The sequence below is a fragment of the Aythya fuligula genome, chromosome 1, assembly GCF_009819795.1.
Source record: "Aythya fuligula isolate bAytFul2 chromosome 1, bAytFul2.pri, whole genome shotgun sequence".
In the NCBI taxonomy this organism is placed as follows: Eukaryota; Metazoa; Chordata; class Aves; order Anseriformes; family Anatidae; genus Aythya; species Aythya fuligula.
This window is the reverse complement of record NC_045559.1, coordinates 16,687,476-16,709,873: the sequence shown is the minus strand read 5'-3', so window position 1 is coordinate 16,709,873 and position 22,398 is coordinate 16,687,476. Positions and strand designations below refer to the sequence as shown.

At 41.0% G+C, this 22,398-nt stretch overlaps 1 protein-coding gene across 1 annotated transcript in view; it reads left to right on the top strand.

Moving 5' to 3' along the window:
• The first annotated feature begins 16,159 nt into the window (after window positions 1–16,159).
• The window catches only part of CERK (ceramide kinase), a 45,359-nt gene continuing 39,120 nt past the window's right edge, over window positions 16,160–22,398 (top strand). Inside the window, exon 1 of the mRNA XM_032180960.1 lies at window positions 16,160–16,383. Coding sequence (XP_032036851.1) covers window positions 16,251–16,383 — 133 coding nt within the window. The 5' untranslated portion in view covers window positions 16,160–16,250. The remainder of the gene's footprint in view (window positions 16,384–22,398) is intronic.

Below are 22,398 nucleotides of genomic sequence, written 5' to 3'. Positions count from 1 at the left end.
CTGTGTTTTCTCCTTTTTGGTTTGTGCTGTGTATTTGTAGGTGACAAAAATTAAGAGTTGCAAATAATGATAATAGCAATCACTGCTCAAGAAGATAGCAGTCATAACGTTATGTAACAGCTGGAGCTAGGTACTGGAAGAAGCTAAGGGGAAATGCTATCCAGAGACTGAAGATCATAAAATCACTGAATGATCTGAGTTGGAAGGGAGCTTAAAGATCATCTAGTTCCAACCCCCCTGCCCTGGGCAGAAGGATGAGCACTTACATCATACATTATGGGATGTAGGAGCTTCTCGATAAGTTGAGTTCTTTAAATCAAGGCAGGATGTCTTGCTGGAAGATATGCTGTAGCACTGCTACAATTCATTGGGCTCGATTGAGGCTTTACTGTGTGAAAATCTGTGTTCTGTGTGCAGAAATCAGAGGAGATGATCAAAAGAGCCTGTCTGGCCTTAAAACCTATGAACTGTTTTCAGAGCTATTCCCATTTGAATTTCTTCTTATAATTTATCTCTCTTGTCACTTGTATTACTTAAACTCTCTACAATACAGAAAATTACATTGTGTTGGTTTAGGTATGACTGTATATGTATATATAAATGCACGTCAGTACAGATGCTTGGTCTTATGTAGAAATCAAATTTAAAAGTACTTTTATTAAAGTATTGCCAAGAACAATGATATTTTTTCCTTTGTGGCAAGAGAAAAAATGGTGGAGGAAGCTAATTTAACTTGCTCTGTCTAAAAATGAGCTTTCATATGTTTGCGTAGCTGAAGAAAGAGGGCAACTTCTGAATACCTTCTAGTCAAGCTAAGACCTAAACTGCTGTCTTCAAATGTATTCTGTCTTGAATAGAAACAGAAAAGTCAGGAAGTAGGCTCCTTCTATAGCTTGTCTCATGAGAAGTGGTGTGAATCTGGGCCTTCTCCATAGCAAAATGTAGCTCCGGCAATTTCTTCCTAGCTTTTAAATAATTAGCCAGGAGGAGCGTGAACATATGTGAGCAGTGAAGGAATAAATCACCACCACAGCAGCAGCTATGTCAGTTCTTTACAGTATTCCAACTTTCTGTCTGTTGCCCACTGCAGAATGGTGGAAAATATCTCCTTTCTTTCAATGCTGAGAGTTGGCACTATGCTCAAACCCAGTAAAATTAATTAGAAAATTATTATGGCAGAGAAATACCAGTCAGTTTTCATTTTCAAGAAATGGTGGCACTAAGATACAACTGACTTCAGTAGACTTTGGTTTTGTCCATGGTGTTTTCCATAACACTGTTGCCTTTGGAGTAGTTTCAGTCATGCAGTGACCTATCAATATCGAACTTTGTTGAGACAAATCTTCAGTTGTGCTTTTTAAGCTAGGTTGAAGCTTGAAGCTCACGTCATTTTCACCAGTCTCAAAACGTAACGGAAGCATTTGTGTTAATAAATCTTTGCTTGCATTCAAGTTCTCCCTTCCTGAAGGTGAAGAACTGTTCATCAGCACTCTGCATCTGGTTGCGCTTTTCAGTGTGCTCAACTCAAGCACGTCTGGAGAGGGGCTGAGGTGCCCTTGGCTCTGCTGGAAACATGATGTCACTGTCTCAACAAGATGCTGTAACGCCAGCGAAAGATCAATACTTTGATGAGGAGCTGCTGGCTCAAACCCACGGCAATATTTGATAAAGGACTGGTTGGAACACTTTCCAAAGCATTTCCCGCGGTGTGAAACTCCAGGGACCCGATTTGTCTCTCTGCCTTGGAAACTGAGTTGATTCATTTGTAAAAACATGTCTGCCAACCTCAGATAACAAGAAAAATTGCACCTTCTGTCCATGTGAGTCTTCAACCTTTCAGGTATTTCAATAGCATATTTGTGAAAGAAGTGCTTCAAATACAAATTAATTCAGCAGGGAAGGGAGGAAAAGATTTTAGCTTTTTTCCTGCTTCTGATACCAGACAAGCCCAGCACTGTATGACTGCACACCCCTGGAAGCTCCGCGTGGCACAGAGTGCAAGCCTCCCAGGAGCTTCCCTGCTAAAGAATATTGTGCTCCGGTACTTCCACTCACTCCCAGCTGCCTTCCATGCCAGATTTCAGTGCCAGTGCTGTTGGCTGTGTCCGCCTCCATCTCCAGCTGGGACAGACCAGGACAGCCACGTGCCTGTGGGTCAATGCGTTGTGAAAGGCACGAGAATCAGATCTCCATTGAAACGAGCTCAGCTTTCCGCTGAGAAACAAGCCTAAGAAGAGATTAGAGTTGTTCAGAGCACTAAAGCCACGTTGCTTTGGAAAATGTCATAATTAGTATACAACGATCAAGGATTATACAACTGGTGAGTGAAATGGATTTTCAGAAGGGCTGGGCAAACCATTAGACTGTTTCTGTCCTTTTCATGTCGTCAGATGGCTTTAGCAGAAGGACTGTGTGGATGTCCTGTCGTGCAGTATAAGCATCCTGTCATCTGATGGCAAAATATCACCTTGCAGCTTCATTTAATCCTCCTGCAGCTTCATTCAATCCTCCCGCAGCTTCACTCAACCCTGCTGTTGGCCCGAGTCCTAAATTACTAAACTTGAGGGTTTGGATGCCCACTGACAATTATTTTTGTGAAGTTTTTTTTTAGTTGAGGAAGAAAATAATGACTCCAGTAACCTCAAAAAATAAGGAACAGGGGAAAAGGAGGGTTTAGCATCATGTCCATCATTGCCATCAGTTTCATGGTAATAAAAAAAGAAGTGTGTATAACTTTTGACTTTTAATGGTCTGTTTATACTCTGGTTGATGAAAACACAGTACCTAGTGCAGTTTTGAAGTAGTTTGAATTGTTTTAGTAGAAATTGCTTCTTGGTGTTATCACAGTATGCATATCTGCCTTGACAAGAGGCAAGCTTAACAATATCAAATCACTTCTATCATATTTATTCAGGTCAAATTTATGCAAAAATGTTCCCTGGTTCATTCTTGTGTTCTGGGGTGCCAAAAAATAGAACTCATATCCATTCTAGCTTCACTGTTTTATACCGCTACTGAAACATTGATTGCTGCATTTGAATTGTAAGATCTTGGGCATAATTGACATAAGTCCTGCTTCATCTTTTTTTCTTCAAACCTAAACAAAGCAGAACCTGCTTTTCATATGGAAAAGATCAGGTCCTCTACATCTGGGATGCATTTGCAGCCTGAGTACCTACTTCACCTTAAAAGAATTGCTCAGTGTTTGTTTGCTCTTTTGTTTCTTTCAGCAGTGAAGCCGTACGATCTTTTCTTCTAGTGGAAGAAACAGGCAAGCAACTTTGTCAGTGCTGTTGTGAAAAGCCTTTCATAGCATTCATCAGCTCCTGTGAACTTCAGGGGAATCATTCGTCCCTTTCATACTAAGGAAAAAAGATCAATATCTGAGAGACCTCTTAAAGGTGGAGAAATCCTGGAGACACAAGCCAGCAATAGGCATCTTTGGCACCCTGAGTGTTTCTCCTTCCATACAGCCTTTTTTCCATTGCCACCTGCCCATCTGAACGGCATTGCTATAGATTTCTCCCTGGCAGGCACACCTCCATGGGCACATACACAGTGCCTGGAGGAAACTGAACCTAGGTGGTAGGGTTTCATGCTGCTCTAAGAAACACTGGTTCTTATAAACAGCTCACATATGGATCCCATGGATTTTAAGGACTGGAAGCTTGACCAAAGACTTTTTTTTTTTCTTTTAACTTTTAAAACATCCACAAGAGTAGTCTTGTGTGCTTTTAGAGGGATGATTCTGCTTCATGACTGGGTTCTTTTCTGTTACAATTAGTCTACTTCATTTATCCTCTGTCATGTAATGAAATGAACTTATTGTAGCATCACTGTTTGTGTAAGTGGCTCTCACTGCTATTTCCTATGGGATCAATCTAAACAGACAAAAATAATAATTCCTTTTACTTTCCCTTGTATGAAAACATCATCAAAGACCACAGATTCTAGTTTACTGTTGGCCAAGTATTGTACTTTCAGTGTGCAATTTCTCCTGTCGGAAGGAAGCACACAGGTCAGGAGGGTCTTCCCACCTGCAGAAGAGAACCCAGAGAGTGCCTTCCTTGTCACCAGTGTTTCTATCCATTTCATGAGAATAAATGGGGCTTTATAGTTACAGATAATGCCTCTTCAAGAAAGAGCAAGTGTCTCCTGAGGTTGCTATTAATACCTCATTATGAGATTATAATAAGAGGTCTCCCTGGAGTCTGCCAACAAAACAGCTGTTGGAGTATGAGTTGGTGCTGCTCAGCGCTCTGATGGTTTACTAATCTCATTCGTAAGGATCAAGCCAATTATCATTTTGCAGCATGTCCAGGTGTCAGTCAGCTGAAGATCACAGCATTCTGACCTGATGTCTGAACCTGACTTGTTTTCATGTCAGCATGGTCACTGGGCAGTTCATGTGAGTCCACGTTTTTGGAACCTACCTACTTTGGCAGCAGCATTAGTGCATTAGGAGCTTATTAGGTTTATTACAGTAACTGCAACATTGAGAGCTTTAAGATTATCTTGGAAAAAAAGAATCCATTAAAGGATAAAGCTGGTCCTTCATGAAGTTTGAAAAGCATACCCTACTGAAAAGCACACCCTACTCCATCTGACATCCAGAAGTGTTGCACTTAGGAGTAGGTGGACAACGGAAAGAGGGATTTCTGCTTGAGATGACTAAAAGTTCTGCATGTTTGTTTATCTATGGCTAAGATTTTTGTCAGTTTGTATCTTCCCTGCACATGCTTTCTGGAAATTTAGCAAAAGATCCTTGATTTAAAAAAGGATCCTTCCTAATTCCAGCGCTGTGATAGCTGTGCCCGTACAAACCATATAAAAGCTGCTGGAACGGCAGTAGCAAAGCCGGTGCCAAACACATTGGGCTGTTTACTTTCAAGATAAGCAGTGCTGTGGGGATCTTGGCATAGGGCCCCCACTATTTGAAAGCTGAGGAAATTCCCACTGGGCCTGAGACCAAACACTTCCTTGCAGCCGTTTGGTGGGCTTTTACCGCTGCGGTGTTTGAAAACGCTGATGGTTAGCAGCCTCTCACTGCTCAGGAATCCAGCTGAGCTGCTTCACAGAGTGCTCTTCAGCTTTCCTCGGCTGCAAACACAATTCAGCCACTCCCAGCTGTGTTCTGCCCACTTACAGCAATGATTAATTTCTTTCCAGGACTTCAGTATAAAAGTCATCTGCCCTGAGTGATACGCAGTGTTGCTGTTCCTTTTTGCTACATTTTTTTAATATCAAGGCACGGGATGCTTGTTTTCTCACATTAGAATTTTCACAAATATTGTGTCTTCCCATTTCTGGTCTCGTGGCCTCACAGAAGTGGGCTGAAAACAAATCTGTAGCTGAAAATTGCATTTTGTATGGAAGGGGAAGCTTTTAATCTCTTTATACAGGAGATACTACGTATTGATTCATGCATAATTGCTTAATACCTAGTAATAAAAAGCTGTTTGTAAAGCCTGAGTACAAACTGCTTTCCATCCTGATTATTCATTTTTCACCAGTTTGTTGTTTCTAATATTGTTTATTCTAGGCCAGGCTCAGGGCATTGTAGGGACTAACACATGATAATGGCAGTAAAAGGTATAAGAGTTGATAGTAGATTGCAAATTTGGTAGGACTGGTGGCTTCTGCATTTGTTCAAAATTAATGTGGGTGCCAAAGGTAGCACCCCCTGGTTTCTCTTGGCAGTTACACTGCTGCAGTTTAGACTAGTGCTTAACCATATTTCGAGGCCAACTGCACCCCAGCTTGTGGAATGAAGTAATATAATGATTAAAAATATTCATGTAAAACATCCTGAAATATTGTAAGAAAATGAAGAAAGCTTCTGCAATTGGAACATGTTCTGACGAGCCATGGAACTATTCTTAAAGTTCCATCATTTTGCATCTGAAAGAAAAAAAATCTGATGAACATCCATTGATCTGATGAAGGCTTTTGGCTGCTCAGATATGGGCTGGATTTTGGAGCATGATGGAAGGACCTGACTGTTTGAGATAGCAGCCCTCAGATGCCAGAAAGGTCAATAGAATTCCAAGCCAACCAAAATGAACCAAAATGAACAGTAACAAATGGGGTGAGTGCATCTTAGGGACTGCATTGTTTGTGCTATTCTGTGCATTTTTGCTAGGCAGTGCACTGAAACAATCAATAGCATTTATTTCTGAACTATTCCAGTATACAAAAAAAAAAAAAAAAATCACGTAGGATTTGATTATGCACTAATAGCCTCCTGTAAACAAGATATTTAGTTTGTAGGATGATTTTCTGCTTTTACTATCAGCTTTCAAATATTGATGACTCCAAGGACAATAAAAGATCATGCGCTAAAGTAGAAAATAAATTATGTCTTTCAAATTCATTGGTAGACATAAACTTGAAATTTGATGTGCTTATGGCGTTTAATTACTGTATCAGTGTAAAAGTAGCTTCCTGAACAAATTAAAGTGACACAGCACTACTGCTCTTACTCCTGTAGGAGTCAAAGCTTTTAAATAAAAAAACACATCCACCCATGGATTTCCACTCATGGAAAATTGCCATGAGAGGATTCTGTGTGCCTGCTCTTAATGTAATGGTACATGTATTAAACCTCTGTATGGACTCTTTCTGCTTTTAGTCAGGTTGGCTAAATGCTTATTGTTCCAGAAGCACTGAGTGGTAGGCGTGGTTTGGATAGACAATGCGTAAGAGCCCAAGCAATTCTAATAGCGGGAGCTGGAACATGTGAAGAGGAGGATGGATGATATGATCATACTTCAGAGATACCCTGGGAGCACTCCTGGCTGAATGCACCCTGCCATTTGATGCTCCTGGTTCTTAAACCAGAGGACTCTTCTGCACAGGGTTAAGCGTGGGCACAGGTGTCAGTGTGTTAGCCCCTAGCCCTTGTGGCAACAGCTTCTTTGACTCTGAGATCACGATAATGATGAAAAATATTGTGATTTCACAGAATTGCTACTTCATTGCTGTCCATTAAAACAGATACCTGTCCAATAAAAATAGACGTGAAAAGAATCAGAGTTTCTATGTGATTTATACAAGGTGCTGTAGAAGAGTATTTGTAAATATTTATGGTACAAGTGGATAAATAAGCAGAAGGGTGTTGTATTATAGGTGGGTCAGGGGAAGAACAAATCACGAGGTAAGTTACACAGCCAAACACTGATGCTACAGAGAGTGTCTCTGTAGATTCACTCCCAGATGGATGAATGCAAGATTTACTTAGGCATGATAATAGCTTCACCATTGCAAAAGTATTAAAAATATATATATATATATATTTCTATTAGGTGTTACAGTTTTCTACAATAGCTGCTGTCTCTTGACAGCACTGAGATACATCTATATCTACATCAGTTTAAGGCCATTATAATTCAGCCATCATTTTGCTTGAAACCTGTTTGGTTTGGGGGGTCGTGGGTTTTTTTGTTTGTTTGTTTTTGTTTGTTTGTTTGTTGTTTTTAAATACTTGTACTGTAGCAGGAACTTGAAACATAGTCATGAAACCAGGTAAAGGCACTCAGCTCTGAGTTGCTCTAACGCCTTTGATAAAAAGGAGGTATCTTTTGCCAGATGCCCAGGAAGATTTGAAGCCTGGAAATTCGTTTGAAGTTCAAAGGACAGTAAAGAAGGGGGAGTTGGTTTTTTTGTTTGTTTGTTCATTTTGTTTAAAGATAATGCTTTCTAAGTGGCGGAAGCTATTTCACCAAGCAGTGAAGATGATAAAACTATAAAAGCAGTCTGTCCTGATGACCCTGGGCCAAATCTAAGGTTTCTAGTTACAGTGTAACCAGGAATACATTAGCAATTTGGATCGCAGCAGTAATTCAGTTTTGAAGAAAATCCCTTGATCGTCTCCATTTGCAGTGTTTCAGTTCAGTTCTGAGGACAGCTGTGGTTCCCATGAAGCAGATTCTGTTTGTAAGGAAACTAAACCAGAAATGTTGATCCAAAAGGGCTGCAGTGGTCTTCAGGGGCAATAGATAGGTTTCTTACTTATTTGTGGACTCTGCCACCAAAAGGTCTTCCAGTTTGTGTCTGTCGCTTTACACTGAGCATTCAGCCACCTATGTAGTGGAGAAATTTGGTGCAGGAAACTGGCTGACATCTAAACCAGGGTCAGTCTCCTGAGTCTCACAGACTGGAGATGTAAGTAGCCTTAGCTTCCTTCACTGTAATCTACAGATTGCACTTTCAGCAGGAAGAAAGTGTCTAAATTATTAGAAGTTCCCATATTTAGGACATTATTCCCAGTATTTACGTGACAAAACTTTGAGGTCTCCCTGTTTAAGACTTGTCAAACATGAGGAGTGGCATTCAGTTGCCTAAATCTTGGCAATTGATTCTATTTTAGATGTTGTAGTGTATCCACTCTAGCTTCCATCTGCTGCTTCAGAAGATGTGGGTCTTTTCTGAGGTCCTGTGTCATGTCTACCTGTCCCACACAGACATCCTGGCTACATAAAGGCCTGTCGACTGGCATTAGACACTTTGTTTTCGGCAAATGGTACACAATCAGGTTCACCACCCACATGTGAAGAAAAGAAAAAAAAAAAATCAAACAAAAAACTAGAGTTTTGAACAATGAACTCCGAGTATGCCATGTATCCAAACAAGGCATTTTGGTGTCTGTCCAGAAAGTGGGGCAGGGATGGGCAGTGACGGGGAGGACTTTTGTTTTAAGTTTGCTTTACCCGCAGGTGTTTATGCCTGTCCAAAGAGCAAGTTACTTATTCATATACTTGAAACCAATTATAAGAGGCAATACTTTCTGTGAAAGCAAGCATTATTTATTCTCATATATCATACTCACTGTACAGCAAAATAGAATACCAGTACGAAGAACACTAGAAAGATTTTTAGGATTAGCAAATTCAGTCTCTGAAGTAAAGAAGTCTAGCTGCATTATACCTTAACTACTGTGATGCGTAAAGCAGTGGGTGAGGTGTTACCATCGTTATCACCCAGTGAGTTTGGAAGCTCAGGTAAATGTTTTTTCACCATGCACACACGTACACTTTGTACTCGTAATTGTTCTCAGTGAGTGAAAGAAAGTAATGTCTTTCTTCAGTTTTACTTTGCCATTAGTCATGTTGCTTTTTATCTGATAGTTTTCGGAGAGACGTGTTGGCATCGATTCAGTTACGCAGGAGCAGTTTGTATTTTCTAACACAACTTGAAGCTATGTTGTTGTTGCTGTTGCAATGCGTGCTTCTCCTGGGTGCTGTTAGAGCTGCACACAATATTGCTTGTCTACTGAAACGGTGCATGAGTGTGGTGTTTTTGTGCTGGGCAAAAAAAAGGGAAAATGTAGTGTTTTATCTCCCGCTCTTGTCCTGTTTGTAGTTGGGCACTGTCAGCTTCTGCTAAGCCTATAGTTGAGTTTCTGGCTTGTACTGTGTAAGTCCACAGAGCACTTCTCTATTCCTCTTTCCCCACTTTATGTTCTATCCTGTGGTGTTTCAAAACGCTTCCTTCCAAAGCCAGATTGATTTGTGATGTTGAGATTATCAACCATATGGTATAGCGGGTAAGTCGCACATGTTTTCTCAGTAGCCAGTGGTTGCTGGCTGTGAAAGACATACATAGCATTACATTAGTTTCTGTCCTAGGAATTCTAGTCACGGTCTCAAAATTTGCTAAAAACAGCAAGAGGATGAAATGTTGTACAAGTCCATTTCAGACTGAATATTTATTTCATCACAATACTTCTCCGGTTTCTATTACAGTTGCTGTTTTGGCTCTTCATTTTACACCCATCCAATTGTGGAAGTTTCTCACAGCTTAATCTACTATGAATGTATTATTAGTTCAAGGCTCGTTATTACATTTCCTTTTCTAATCAAGGGAAAGAATCTGTTACTAACAATGTAATCTCTTTTCCTGATGGCTTGTTCTTATAGATACAACCATAAAAGCAATTGGCTTGAATGGTTCCTTTGCACTCAGGTTCTTTTTCAAAACACAGATTACTTCTAATTGTCATTTCTTATCTACAGTGATTTAGAATTATGTCTTTGAGTCATGATTTCTGCAAAACTATCCGCATTAAACAGTCTGGAGATAGTTTGGATATGATTGATTTTTCAAAGCTTTGCAGTGAAATTTGATTCATAGTTCTGACTAAATGAGCTGGTTGAACAAAACCCTGTGCAATCATTTGAAAATGTATCACTTTCATCAAAATTTCTATAGATTATATTTAGAATGACATGTAGACTAGTCAGCTCTAAAAATGTTTCCTCTAAGATGGCGTGCTTCAAATTAATTTGTCAGCCATTTGTCAGGCAAGACAAGCAGATTACAAATGTTTACCAGGTTACTCCTCAATTTTTGAATTTTCTTTTCAACATATTCCGAATTATCCCCAGCATGATTGCTTCCCTTTGAACAAGAATGAAGTCCGCTACAGCAAAGTTCCTTAATTATATTTGTTTGCTAGAATTAAATATTTAACTTCAGTTATGAGAAGATCTTCTTTGTTCTCTGTTGCCCTCATTTCTGGGTAGCTGTGTCTGATTTCATATTCTGTTCTTTCCATCTTATTTTGATACCAGAATATTAGAAAGAGAAAAATCCATTTCAAGTCCACATGCCTGCTGAGATGTCAAAAGGCATAGTGCAGAAATAGCTCTGCTTTGCAGATTTTATGCAAAGTATTGGCAAGTATCTGCGTTCCACGATCACTGATTCAGACAACTTCATACCAGCTGTCATCATCTTTGCTTCAGTATTCAGCTGAAAAACAATCAAAGTGAAAATTACTCTATTCAAACAAACTGTTCCAATCTATCTTTGATCTGATCATTCAGAATCTCAGTATTTGAAAGAAAATTTCACTTGCATTTCTAAGCATTTTCTTCAAGTTTATATTGTATTCTTTAAAGATAGTACTAACCATGGAAAATAACATCATTAATTAAGTTACGTGAATTAAGTCAAACCTGTATCCAGGAGACTATGCATTAGCATTTGAAGATACTAAAAAATAATTTAAAAAAACATCAACTCCCTTCTTCTACCTTAAAGTCACTTCACTATATGTTTCTCCATCTTAAATAGAAAGTAGTCTTACTTTAGTTTATGAAGGCCACACTCTCTGGTGTAAGCCTGACATGGATTACAGCTGATACGGATTAGAGCCCTGCTTACCAAAGCAGAGCATCAAAGAAGTACTCTGGAAATAGGCTTTTCTTGAGAGAATCAAGGAATATAAGTTAAAATAGCTCAACCCAGAGGTATAAAAATGAGGATAGGAGAAAAGGCGTTGCTTTGGTGATAGCAGGAATTTTTATATGAACAGTTCTTTCATCCTGAAGCTCTTCTAATGCATAGATTGGAGCCCACTCTTGAAATCTGTCAAGTGTCACGACACTGGCACACACATGTCCTGTAAATACCCAAGCAAGGTTATAAACCTTCAAAAAATCTTACTTTTCATATACTCAGAGTTTGTATATGTGGTAGAGGTTACTACTGAACTTGATATGTAGTTTGATAATACCTGAACTATGAAATATTGTCTGCCCACCCAGAGTTAATGTCTCTTTGAGCTCTTCTTTTGCTTTTTTTTTACAAAACTGCACACAGGCATGCTCCAGGCAAATTCTACCTGGGCCTAGTAAAGAGCAGCTTTGAGGGACTGGAGACATCTGCAAGACATAGTTTTCAGATAGAAACGTGCTGTTTTATTAGAAAAATTGATAAAACTGAGCAGTGGACAAAAGAGAGAAACATTTGAATATTGCCAGCATTTTTTCAGTTCTGTTTCTTCAGTTACCCTTGCCAATAAGCACTGCAAGGAAAATCTACTTGTAATTTCATTGCTTCTTAAAGGATGATGTTGGACATAAGGGGGATTTCACAGCTCCTGAGGGAGTCCAATTGAGGCTAATGATTAAAATAGGGATAAGGAGGTAATCAAAAAAATACAGGTAGTCAAATACTGTGCATATGTCTAGGTGGGAGACACAGCTATAAGAGCTTGAAACAAACCATGTTTAGTATTTTTCACAATGACAGGTAGTTTATACAGAGAATATGGAGATAGATTGGAGCTTTGGAAGAAAGGAAAGAATCTGTAAATTTCCATGGTTCAGGAATAGTACGTGACATTTCCCTTCGTGAGAAAAATTATCTTCTGGATCCATTCCCTCCAGTGTATCAACAACTTTCTCTCAATTACCTTTTAGTTTGAGTGAATAAAGGCTGCAATCATCCTTTCTGACAAGCCTTTAAGACTGCTTTTTCAAGATCATTTTCAACAGTAATTTAAACTTATGATATAAGCATAGAAGTGCTTGAAAATAGCTCAGGTATTTTTCCAGAGAAAGTGATGTCATTCTTTGGAACAGTGGTAAGAATATTCCACTCACTCCTTAGTATTTGTTTGCTGATGAGTGGAAAGGGAATTAGACCATTACCCAGTATTTTGATGTTAAAAATGAATTATTTTCCTGTCCTCTACTGTCTTTGTCTGTTAGTTTCCATTTTCTGAAAGTATTTCAATAGCCAAATGTGGCCTCTGAGTGTATGGGTGTTCTGTTGGGACTTGCATTGTGTACTGGAGAACAGAATTTGATTCAGGTGTAAGTACTTCAATCTTCCTGAGGAGATGCACTGAAATATTAAAAAAAAAAAAAAAAAAAAGATAATTCCCAAGCAGCTATCTAGAAACTGTCTTAGGGTATTTTTTCTGTGGAAGGAAAGAAATATTTTATAGTTATCAATGTGTTCCTGGTAAAAAAACTGTGCTTCCCTCTTGCTTCCAGCACGGAACTGAGTAGATTGATAAAAATATGATCACTGGTGCACTTATGTGGTTATTATCCAGCTTTCACCCTAGTTACAATAGTTTATATATATATTTTTTCACTTTAGACCTTCCATTGTCTTAGATAAGATGGCAAACACAGTACCTTCTATTTCTGCCAAGGTATTACAAAGGGCATGCTTTGTAGTCCCTTCTGGAAAAAATTAGTTGCAAGGTCCTTAATGAATAAGTAAACCTCCAAAAGAGTTGGAAGAAAGCCAGATTACTGTTTTGCAACTTAGCTCGAGTTCGTAATGATTTAAATCAATGTTTTGTTAATGCGGGTCACACTGAAGAGCACCTGTCTGCTCTTGTTGCTTAGAAAGATGTACCTGGTTAGAAGACTTCCTTAATTGATTGCCTATATTATCATGTAATGATCCTCTTCAGTACAACATAAAGTTGCTCGGAGTAAGAACTTTTTATAGAGATAAACGACCTATTATAAAATCAGACACTGGGGAGAGAAAGACAGCTTTAAAAGTTATGTTGTTTGCTGTACATATAAAATAAATGGGTCATAGAGTCTGTATAAACCTGGTAAGTTACCTTGTAAGTTACCTTGTGTTACCTTCCTGCATTTTTTCCACCGACATTGTGAATGGTGCTTGCTATGCAAGGTATGATCGTTCCCTGAGTTAACTGCAGCCCTTCCTGTGGCCTCTACAGACCTGCGAACAAAGTGAGGTCATTTGCAACCATACTATTTCTCAGGGTGGAACCCTGTCATCAGCTGTCTTCAGAGCAAGATTTTAGGCTATAAATCCTGCAGTTTACTGGCATCACTGCATCTGCTCTTCTGTCCCAGTGGTAATTGTAGGCTTATATAATAAGCAGCAAAACAATAATTGACACATGCATGCTTCAGCCTACAAAGTCAGTCGTGCTTTAGAAGTTCTTTCTCTATTCTAGTCAGGAAAGGAAATCATAAAATGCTAAAACTAAATGAAAAACAAAACAAAACAACCAACCAACCAAAAAAAAACAAACAAACAAACAAAAAAAAACACCATTGTGTTGCCTTGTAGTTGAGCATTACTTTTGAAGGGCAAAAGCAAATGTTGATGTTCAGGGAATTATCGGAGAGTGACAGAGCATAGCAAACACCATGCTGTTAAGAGTTCCTGCTCAACATACCTGTACCAGTGCAGAGGGAGCCCAAATCATGGACCAAAACACCATTATGCTAAAATGGTGTACAAGCAAGAAATAAGGGACTTCTCCTTATCTAAACAAATAAGGAATGTGGATGGGGAATGCTGGAGGGCCTGCCAGTGATGCTAACACACCCTTATAGACTTTAAAGAGAGCTGAGAATATTTTATCAATTCTGTGTTTTACAATTGAAGGCTTTAGCATTAGCTAACCCCAAAACGGTAAGCAAGTTGGTAAGAACTAAAAGAAATAATCATAGGCAAGAATTGTAAAAACAATAAACTTTTTACTTCTTCAGCTAGCATGGGTCACAGTGTAAGAATATTGATTCAGGTGATTGTAGACTATAAAAGAGTAGATTTAATTTGCTCAGTGTTAAAATTAGAAATAAGTACCCCTGTATAATATTTTAAATAAGCAGCATTATATGAATGATCTGTTAGTTCCTGGTGCGTGTCTGAGGAGGTCAACACTGAAAGAGGCTCTGTTGCATTGCATTAGCACTAGACCGTGGTTTTCACGTTGCTGTTGTGGCTTGTAGTAATGGGCACAAATAATGGGAATGAAGCTAGCTAGATAGGGTACTATCCAAAACAAAAAGACTGTTCCTGGCCCAAGGATATTACAATCCAGGTGTAGGAGAAATGGTAACAGCTGATGTAGCTGGCACAATGCGAAGAGCCAGTGGGATGTTAATGGCTGCTAACCAGTGGATTTGGCTGACTAATGCTCACAACAGACTTTCACAACAAGTGAGCTTTAATTTAAGCCTCAGCATAAAGAACTTTACAGGTGTTTGGGTGTTTGTGGGGGGATGGATTCCAAAATGTAAAGGACAATACAGTTGATACAGAATGGAAAAGGGTGGGATACCTTGGTATCTTACAAAAATAAAGTTGGCAACATCATGTTTTTCAAGGTCAGAGCGAAGGATGTTGCAATAATCAAGATACAAGATGGCAAGCAGACATGAAACACATACTTGTTCAAGACTATCCCAAACACATAATTTGGATGACAATGACTAGTTCTTTTGTTTTCAGGAAATGAAATGAGTGTACATTGCAAGGTTCAAAGCAGAGTTCAAGTGCTCTTGCTCAAGCTCAAGCTTTTTAGACCCGTGCTGGCTCCGGGCAAAGCCAGCTGGAGCATCTCTGCGTCATCCTTTGTGAAGCAGAGCACTGGCCCAAACAAGAACACACCAGTGAATTTTTTCTCTATAGTCTGTGGAAAATATTCAGAATCAGGTCTGGAGTAAGGTCAGAGGCAAAGAAACTGCCTGTCACTCTGGCCGGTATTTTGAGTAGGATGCTGATACTTACAGTGATGAGGTTCAATGACACCGTGGAGGACTTGAAGGGCAGCAAAGGCTCAAGAGTTTAATCCTATTGAATTATTGCCAACAACAGGCCGGTTATTGGCAGGGCTGGAAGCCATGTCCTGTGAGGAGCAGCTGAGGACACTGGGTTTGTCAGGCCTGGGGGAAAGGAGGTCAAGGGGTGACCGCATGGCTCTCAAACATCCCGAGGAAGGGAGGTGGAGATGGTGCTGCTTGTCTTTTGTCCCTGGTGTTTCGTGACAGGGCACGTTGAATGGCTCAGAGCTGCATCAGGGGAGGGCCAGACTTGACATTGGGAAAAACCTCTTTTTTAAGAGGTTTGTTTAGATGCTTGAACAGGCTTCCTAGAGAGGTCATTGATGTGTCATGCGTCAGTGTTCAAGAGGATAATGCTCTTAATGATAGGTTTTAACTTTGGGACGGCCCTGAAGCAGTCAGGGAGTTGGACTCGATGATCTCTGTACATTATAACTGCACGATTTGCTTCCAGCACGCTCCACTCAAACCCTGAAGTAAAACACAAACTACATCCACAGAGAGGAAGGCAGGGCTATCCTGAGAGCTCCGGCGCCTTCTCCAAGCACACATTTTCACTTTCACTTCGAGCAGCGCTCCATCCCCGCTCGGAACGAACACACGACGCAGACCAGCAGCACGACCCACGAGCTTTATTGCGCAAAAACAACCCCCATTCCCCTACAGCCGCCGCCGGGGCCTCGGCGTCCAGGCCTGGGTGCCGGGGCCCGGCCACCGGGGCCCTTCCTCCGCCCCGCCCCGCGCTCGGAGGCCGGCCCGGCGGCTCTGTCGTCGGCGCTGACGCCTCGCCCCGCCTCGGGGCCGGGTAGCGGCGGCCGAGGGGCGCCGTTAGCTGCCGGGCTTCGCCCCGCGGCGGGCCGCGCCGGGCCCCCGCAGCTCTCGGCTCTTCCCTCCATGGAGAGGCAGCGGCCGGCCGGCCGGCCGCCCCGCCTGGTGTCCTCGCTGGGGCTGGGGCAGCGCTGCTCGGAGGTCACCTTAGACCAGGAGCGGGGGCTGCTGGCCTGGCGCCACCCGCGGCGGGGCGGAGGTGAGCGGGGAGCGGAGCGGAGCGGAGCGGGGCGGGAGGGCCGCGGGGCACCTGCCGGGCTGCAGCCAGGGTGGCGAGGGCTGGGTCGTGCCGAGCCCCTTCGCTTCATGAGGGGGAAAGGCGGCCGGGCAGCGTGGCCACGCGTCCTCAGAGGCAGCGTCTGGGGGTCAGAGTCCGCCCTGGAGCGCTCGGGGAGCAGCGCGGGGCCGAGCCGGGCTCTTTGTGCCCTCGCGGCTCGCTGAGCCCGGCGCCTTACACGTGGGTGCTGCCGGCTCTGCGGAGGGGGCGAGCAGGGAACGGGCTTTGGGTAACCAAGGGAGAAAAGCCGGCCCTGTGGCTGGGTGAGAAAACCAGTTCAGTGTAAGCCCATTGTTCCCTGGTGCTGTGGCAGCAAGTCGGCTTCAGGTTGTACCTGCATCAGAGTACAACACCATGCACTCACCGAACTTTAAAAGTGACTTTTTTTTTCACCTACGTGACTTAGTTACAGCTTAAAAAAACACTTTCATCCCGAAACAGTGTTTCAGGTATTTTTTTTCTTTTCCAAATTAGTTATTTCTGAAGCAATTCCCTTTCAAAAGGGCTTCGTGGAAACTTCCGAAGAAAGTTTAACTTTTCTGAGTTCCTGTTTGGGAAATTTTTATTGCAGGCTCATAGCTTGTAATGCGGTAATAAAGCTGTCTGTAGTTCCCCCTTTGTGCAGTTTGAATAGTGCTGATTTACAAAACTGCAACTGGGAGAGGTGACTGCCAAAATGCCCGAGAAAATTTCAAGATGACTTCTGAAAATGTCTTTGCATGAAGTAGATCAAGCTTCCTGCTCCCTATTTCTTTTATCAGATTCTTTAACCTTGTGGTTTTTATATACGTATTATTCCCAATAGTCTTATAGCCCTGCTAGCATGATAAGTGTATATGTGAAAATGTTTCATGTCCTTCTCTTCGCAGTAGCTGCTATAGAGTGGAAAACCGGTGTCATCTTCGTTTTAGAGGTGGAGGAACTGAGAGAGAGAGAGGAACTAAGTGAATGATAGAAAGGTTAACTAGAAGTTTATCTTAGGTTAAATGTAGATGTCTCCAGTTCCTGGGAAGTTCACAGACTTAGACAGTAAAATAGTTCTTCCCTTCTTAGTATGTGCTTAAATATTTTCCTGCTTTTTTTTTTCTTTTTTTCTGTCATAATGTCTTGTTGACGTCAGGCTTTTTGGAAAAAGATGGGGCAAAGAGGAGGACTTAGAAAGAATTGTATGAATTTGATGTTGCAGTCTACGTGACAGAATCAGTCCTGTTTTAAATGTATCTCTTATTCGTGATAACTTAAAAACACTTTTGGTGTTGTCCCCTTCCTGTTGTGCGTACACAATTTGACGTACTCTAGCATTTGTTCAGCAGTACTGCTGAAAAAGGTAATTTGAAACTTACTTTAGATGTACCACGAAATGAACTTAAAACTTTGCAGACAAATTAGTGTTTTTTTTTTTTTTTAATCTGCTGAGTTTCATGGAATAAAATGCCTGTAGAGGAAGGTATCTGGATTTTGAATGCAATATACAACGTTTCAAAGCCTTTTTGGGACAATTGCTCCCACAAGGTAAAGTAGCCCCTGCTATGGAGAGCATTCTGTTGAATTGTGTAAAATCATTCTAAAAACCCTTTCTGAAGTTACTGGTTGCCTTACAGGCCTAGAGCAAGCTCAGTGGCAGCTCCATTCCACGGTATGGTAACTTCCCTCAGACCATGAATGAATGCCACAAAATCCCACTAGCTCTATTATTAGTCCTCTGAGGTTTACAAGTGCTTATAAACAAGTTCTCCTAATTTATTGCTGGTGGACCAAACCAAGTATGAGCCTGTCCTGAAGCCAGCTCCAGTGTGGATGTCGGAATGCTGGGAGTAGTAGAAGGAGAGTGGGACATAATAATAAACAAGGCTCTTTTTGAGCTGGTTTCTGAAGCAGTACTCAGTTGAAGATTCCTTAAGTGGCAAGCCTGGTTACTGAGTGCAGTTGCTGTCCTGTAACACAGCTATTTACAAGATTTTGGAAAATGATATAGATGGAGAAGAGAAAAGGAGAGTGGGAGAAGAAATAGAAATGCTTAAGTGTTCCGAAAGCACAGCTATAATTTATGTAGAGAACAATACAATAAATGAAGTAGTCTAAAAGCCCTGATTAATTCATGTGTTTCCCGAGCTTGCACTTTAGTACCATCAGTTCTATATTTTTGCTGCCTTCCTGTCTTTCAGCTTTTTTAAGACCTGGGATGGCTCATTGTGTTCTCTGCAATTATTTTGGAAACATGAGCAATGTACATGACGGTATATAAATAAGCTTTATAATATGGAAGATGGTTAGTTAGAAGCATATAATTTCAGAGGTGTAGCTTGACCAAGATTGATATCTTTCATCCATTTAGCCTTTGACTACGTGACTGCTTTACAGTATGCCTAAATACAGACTTAATTATGCAGTATAGGCATTCTTTATTTTTTTTCTTCTTGTTGAATAGGTAGTTATTGCACTGAAACAGTCTTCTTTAAACAGAACAACTCAGAGCTGCTTATATTTTGAGTGTTTATTGCTCATTTGCATTTAACTGCTTTAGTTAAAATGATTCAGCATATATTTTGTCAAGATTTTCAGGCTTTCACAGATAAGAAACTAGAACTGTAGTTAGATGTACTGTAGAAGTACTGAAATATTTACCTCTTCGTCATTGCAACCAAATTCAGGAACAGATGAGAAACAATAGAGACTTTGTTCTGTTGTCTAGTAAGATGTGGTTTTGTAGAATATGGGGAGATTGTGCGGTTTTCCATCTTTGCACAACAATATAATTTTTTTGTTTTGAAAAAAACATTGTCAAGATGTCTTCTGTGAAGAAATAAGTATTGATTCAGCAGAATCATTTTAATGCTGTCATTGAGAAGATAAAAACATAGCATGCTTGTTCAAGCCATGGTATGTTTTTAAAACTAACTCCTAAGTAATGTTTACTTTCCTTCCTCCTGTTAGGCCTTGTTTAACAGCATCATATTTTCAAGTGCTGAGGTTCCCATTTCCTGTTCTTTGGTTAGACTCATTTGAACTTAGAATGAAAAGGCTTATCTGAATTTCTTCATGTATTTCTCAGTTACTTCTAGCTATACACCTTTTCTTCCTAGACATGTCTTCATCTTCAAGCTTGCTGAAGAGCTTTCTTTTTCACCTTTGGAACACTAGTACATAAGACGTAGTTGGAAATCTTAAGTACCTTATGCAAAGCTGCAGTGATTAATTATTTTATATTGTTTTATTATTTCCTCATGTTGATGCCACAATCTGTGGGGTGGTGTTTTTTTTTTTGTTTTTTTTTTCAAGTAACACAGTTAAAAAGTGGCATACTAAATTTTGTAGTTTATGTATTTTATATATATATACTTAAATGATTTAAGTCTTGGCTAGTTCTAAGGTAGTGTAAACAGAATAAGATTCATTAGTCATTTTTCTATTTTTTTTATTTGTGAAGTACAGGAAGGAAAGGGATGATCAAAGTCGGCACTGGACTGTGTACCTTCCTTTCTTGTGTGCTCTTAATCTTTCTGTTTTTTTCCTTCAGAATCCTCCCTTGGCCCATTTTTTTTCAGCATTTTTCCCAAAAGAACCGCTCGAGGAAGCCTCAATACTAGTGTTAACCAGACTGATGCCATTCTGATGATGTGGATTCTAGAGAATGCTCAGTTTGATAAACACAGTACAGAAACAACAGAGGTGGGCTTACTTGGAAACTATGTCTGTTAAGCACCTGTAGTGTGTTGATACATCCGTAGTCAAAGTCACCTTTCCTCAGTTGTTCCCAGCTGGCAGTAGGCATGTAAGGAAATCTGAACCATGTTTATTTCTTGGCAGTTTCACTGACTGAGCTGGTAGGATGTGGAGAATAACAGGCCTGACAGTCATTGTTTCTTTTCAGTCATTGTTTATATGTATATACACACGCGCGCATGCATGACTGTATTTTGTGAGATTGCGGCCTTCAGCTTTTTCAGTGACTTTTCCAGTTTTGAATTAAATCACTTTGAATTAAATCACAACTCCTTTTTTTGTTTCCTCGTCTTTTTTTGTTATTTTTTTTTACGGATGTTAATTCTATGTAATTATGCTCTCCATCCCTATGCAGCATCTTCACATATTCTGATCTTTATTTGACACAACTTTTTCTAGTGTATGATCAATGTAATGCAATTTACCTTCTGATGGAAAACTTTATTTTTCTTGTTTTCTGGCTTTTAGGTGAAAGGAAAGCTTAAACTTGGGATAAGATAACTTACTATTCATGCTGTCTTTCTGTAACAGTAAATAACAATAAATTAGTCTTCAAAGTGACTAAAAAAATACTCTTTCTTTTTAGTCATTAATATTTTTAAGTTAAAATAGTAGGCTTATTATAAAATTAATTCTGAAAGCCGGCGTATTCACGGGGCTGAGCTGATTACTTCGGAATAAACTAAATATTAAAGTCGCAGACATTTGGTGGGTGTTTTTTTTGCATGCTGAAACACTAAGCTAACATGTTTTAGAGAGAATTTGACCTGTAGGATACATGGTTGGCTGTAGTGAATGAATAAATCTTGACTTGGGTTCTGAACGAGTTTGCTTGTAAACTCAGGAAGCGTTCTGGGGGAGTGACAGACAGAGATGACGCACTAAAAACCCATTCTAACAGACGAAAACACACTACAACTTTCAGTTCCTATTTTCACAAAGCAAACCTAGTCAGAGTGTTTACCTTACAGTTTTGTTTTTTTCCCCACTTGTTTAACGTGGGGAGAAGTAGTATGCATCTAACAGTATTTTGCTGATTTGTCAGTTTGCACTTCAAGAGAAGAGTGTTCAGACTGTAAGAGCACTGAGCAAGGAACAATGAGTGGCACAGACAGTGTGGTGGGAAGATTGTTGTCTGTCTGTTGTAGTCTGTTTGGCCAACAGGGCCAGTTGTGCCTTGGGGTGCGTCAGGCCCAGTACTGCCAGCTGGGCGAGGGAAGGGATTGTCCTGCTCTGCTCTGTGCTGTGCAGCCTCACCTCCAGCACTGTGCGCAGTTCTGGGTGCCACAGTGTAAGAAATTATCTCTACAACTATTAGAGAGTGTCCAGAGGAGGGCTATGAAAATGGTGAAGGGTCTAGAGGGGAAGGTGTATGAGGAGCAGCTGAGGCCCCTTGGTTTGCTCAGCCCAGAGCAGAGCAGGCTGAGGGGAGGCCTCATGGCGGCCTGCAGCTCCCTCACGAGGGGAGCAGAGGGGCAGGCGCTGAGCTCTGCTCTCTGGGGACAGCGACAGGACCCAAGGGAACGGCATGGAGCTGGGACAGGAGAGGGTCAGGCTGGGGGTTAGGGAAAGGGTCTGCACCCAGAGGGTGGTCGGGCACTGGGACAGGCTCCCCAGGGCAGTGGGCACGGCACTGAGCTACCAGAGTTCAAGAATTATTTGGACAATGCTCTCAAGACACATGACCTGAGTTTTGGCTGGTTCTGCGTGGAGTCAGGAGTTGCACTGGATAAACCCTGTTGGTCCCTTCTAACTTCTGTGATTCTATGATTCCCCTCTACTTGGCATTGATGAGGCTGCGACTAGAGTACCACATCAACTTCTAGGTCCCCTTGTACAATAGAGGCATGGACATGCTGGAATAAGTTTAATGCAGGGCTTCCAAAATGATGAAGGGATTAGTTAATAGTCTTCCAGCAGTGCCCAGTACCAGGGCAAGAGGCAGTGGTCACAAGCTGGGACACAGGAGGTGAACACCAGGAGCACTTCTGTGCTGCGCGGGTGACGGGGCACTGACACAGGCTGCCCACAGAGGCTGTGGGGTCTCCTCCTTGGAGATCTTCAGAGGCTACCTAGACGTGGATTTGGGCAACATGGTCTGGGTGACCATGCTGAAGCAGAGGCTTGGACCAAGTGACCTCCAGAGGGCTCTCCCAACCCTAACCATTCTGTGATTTGGGCTCATAGGAATTCCTGAGCTCTGTTCAAACATAA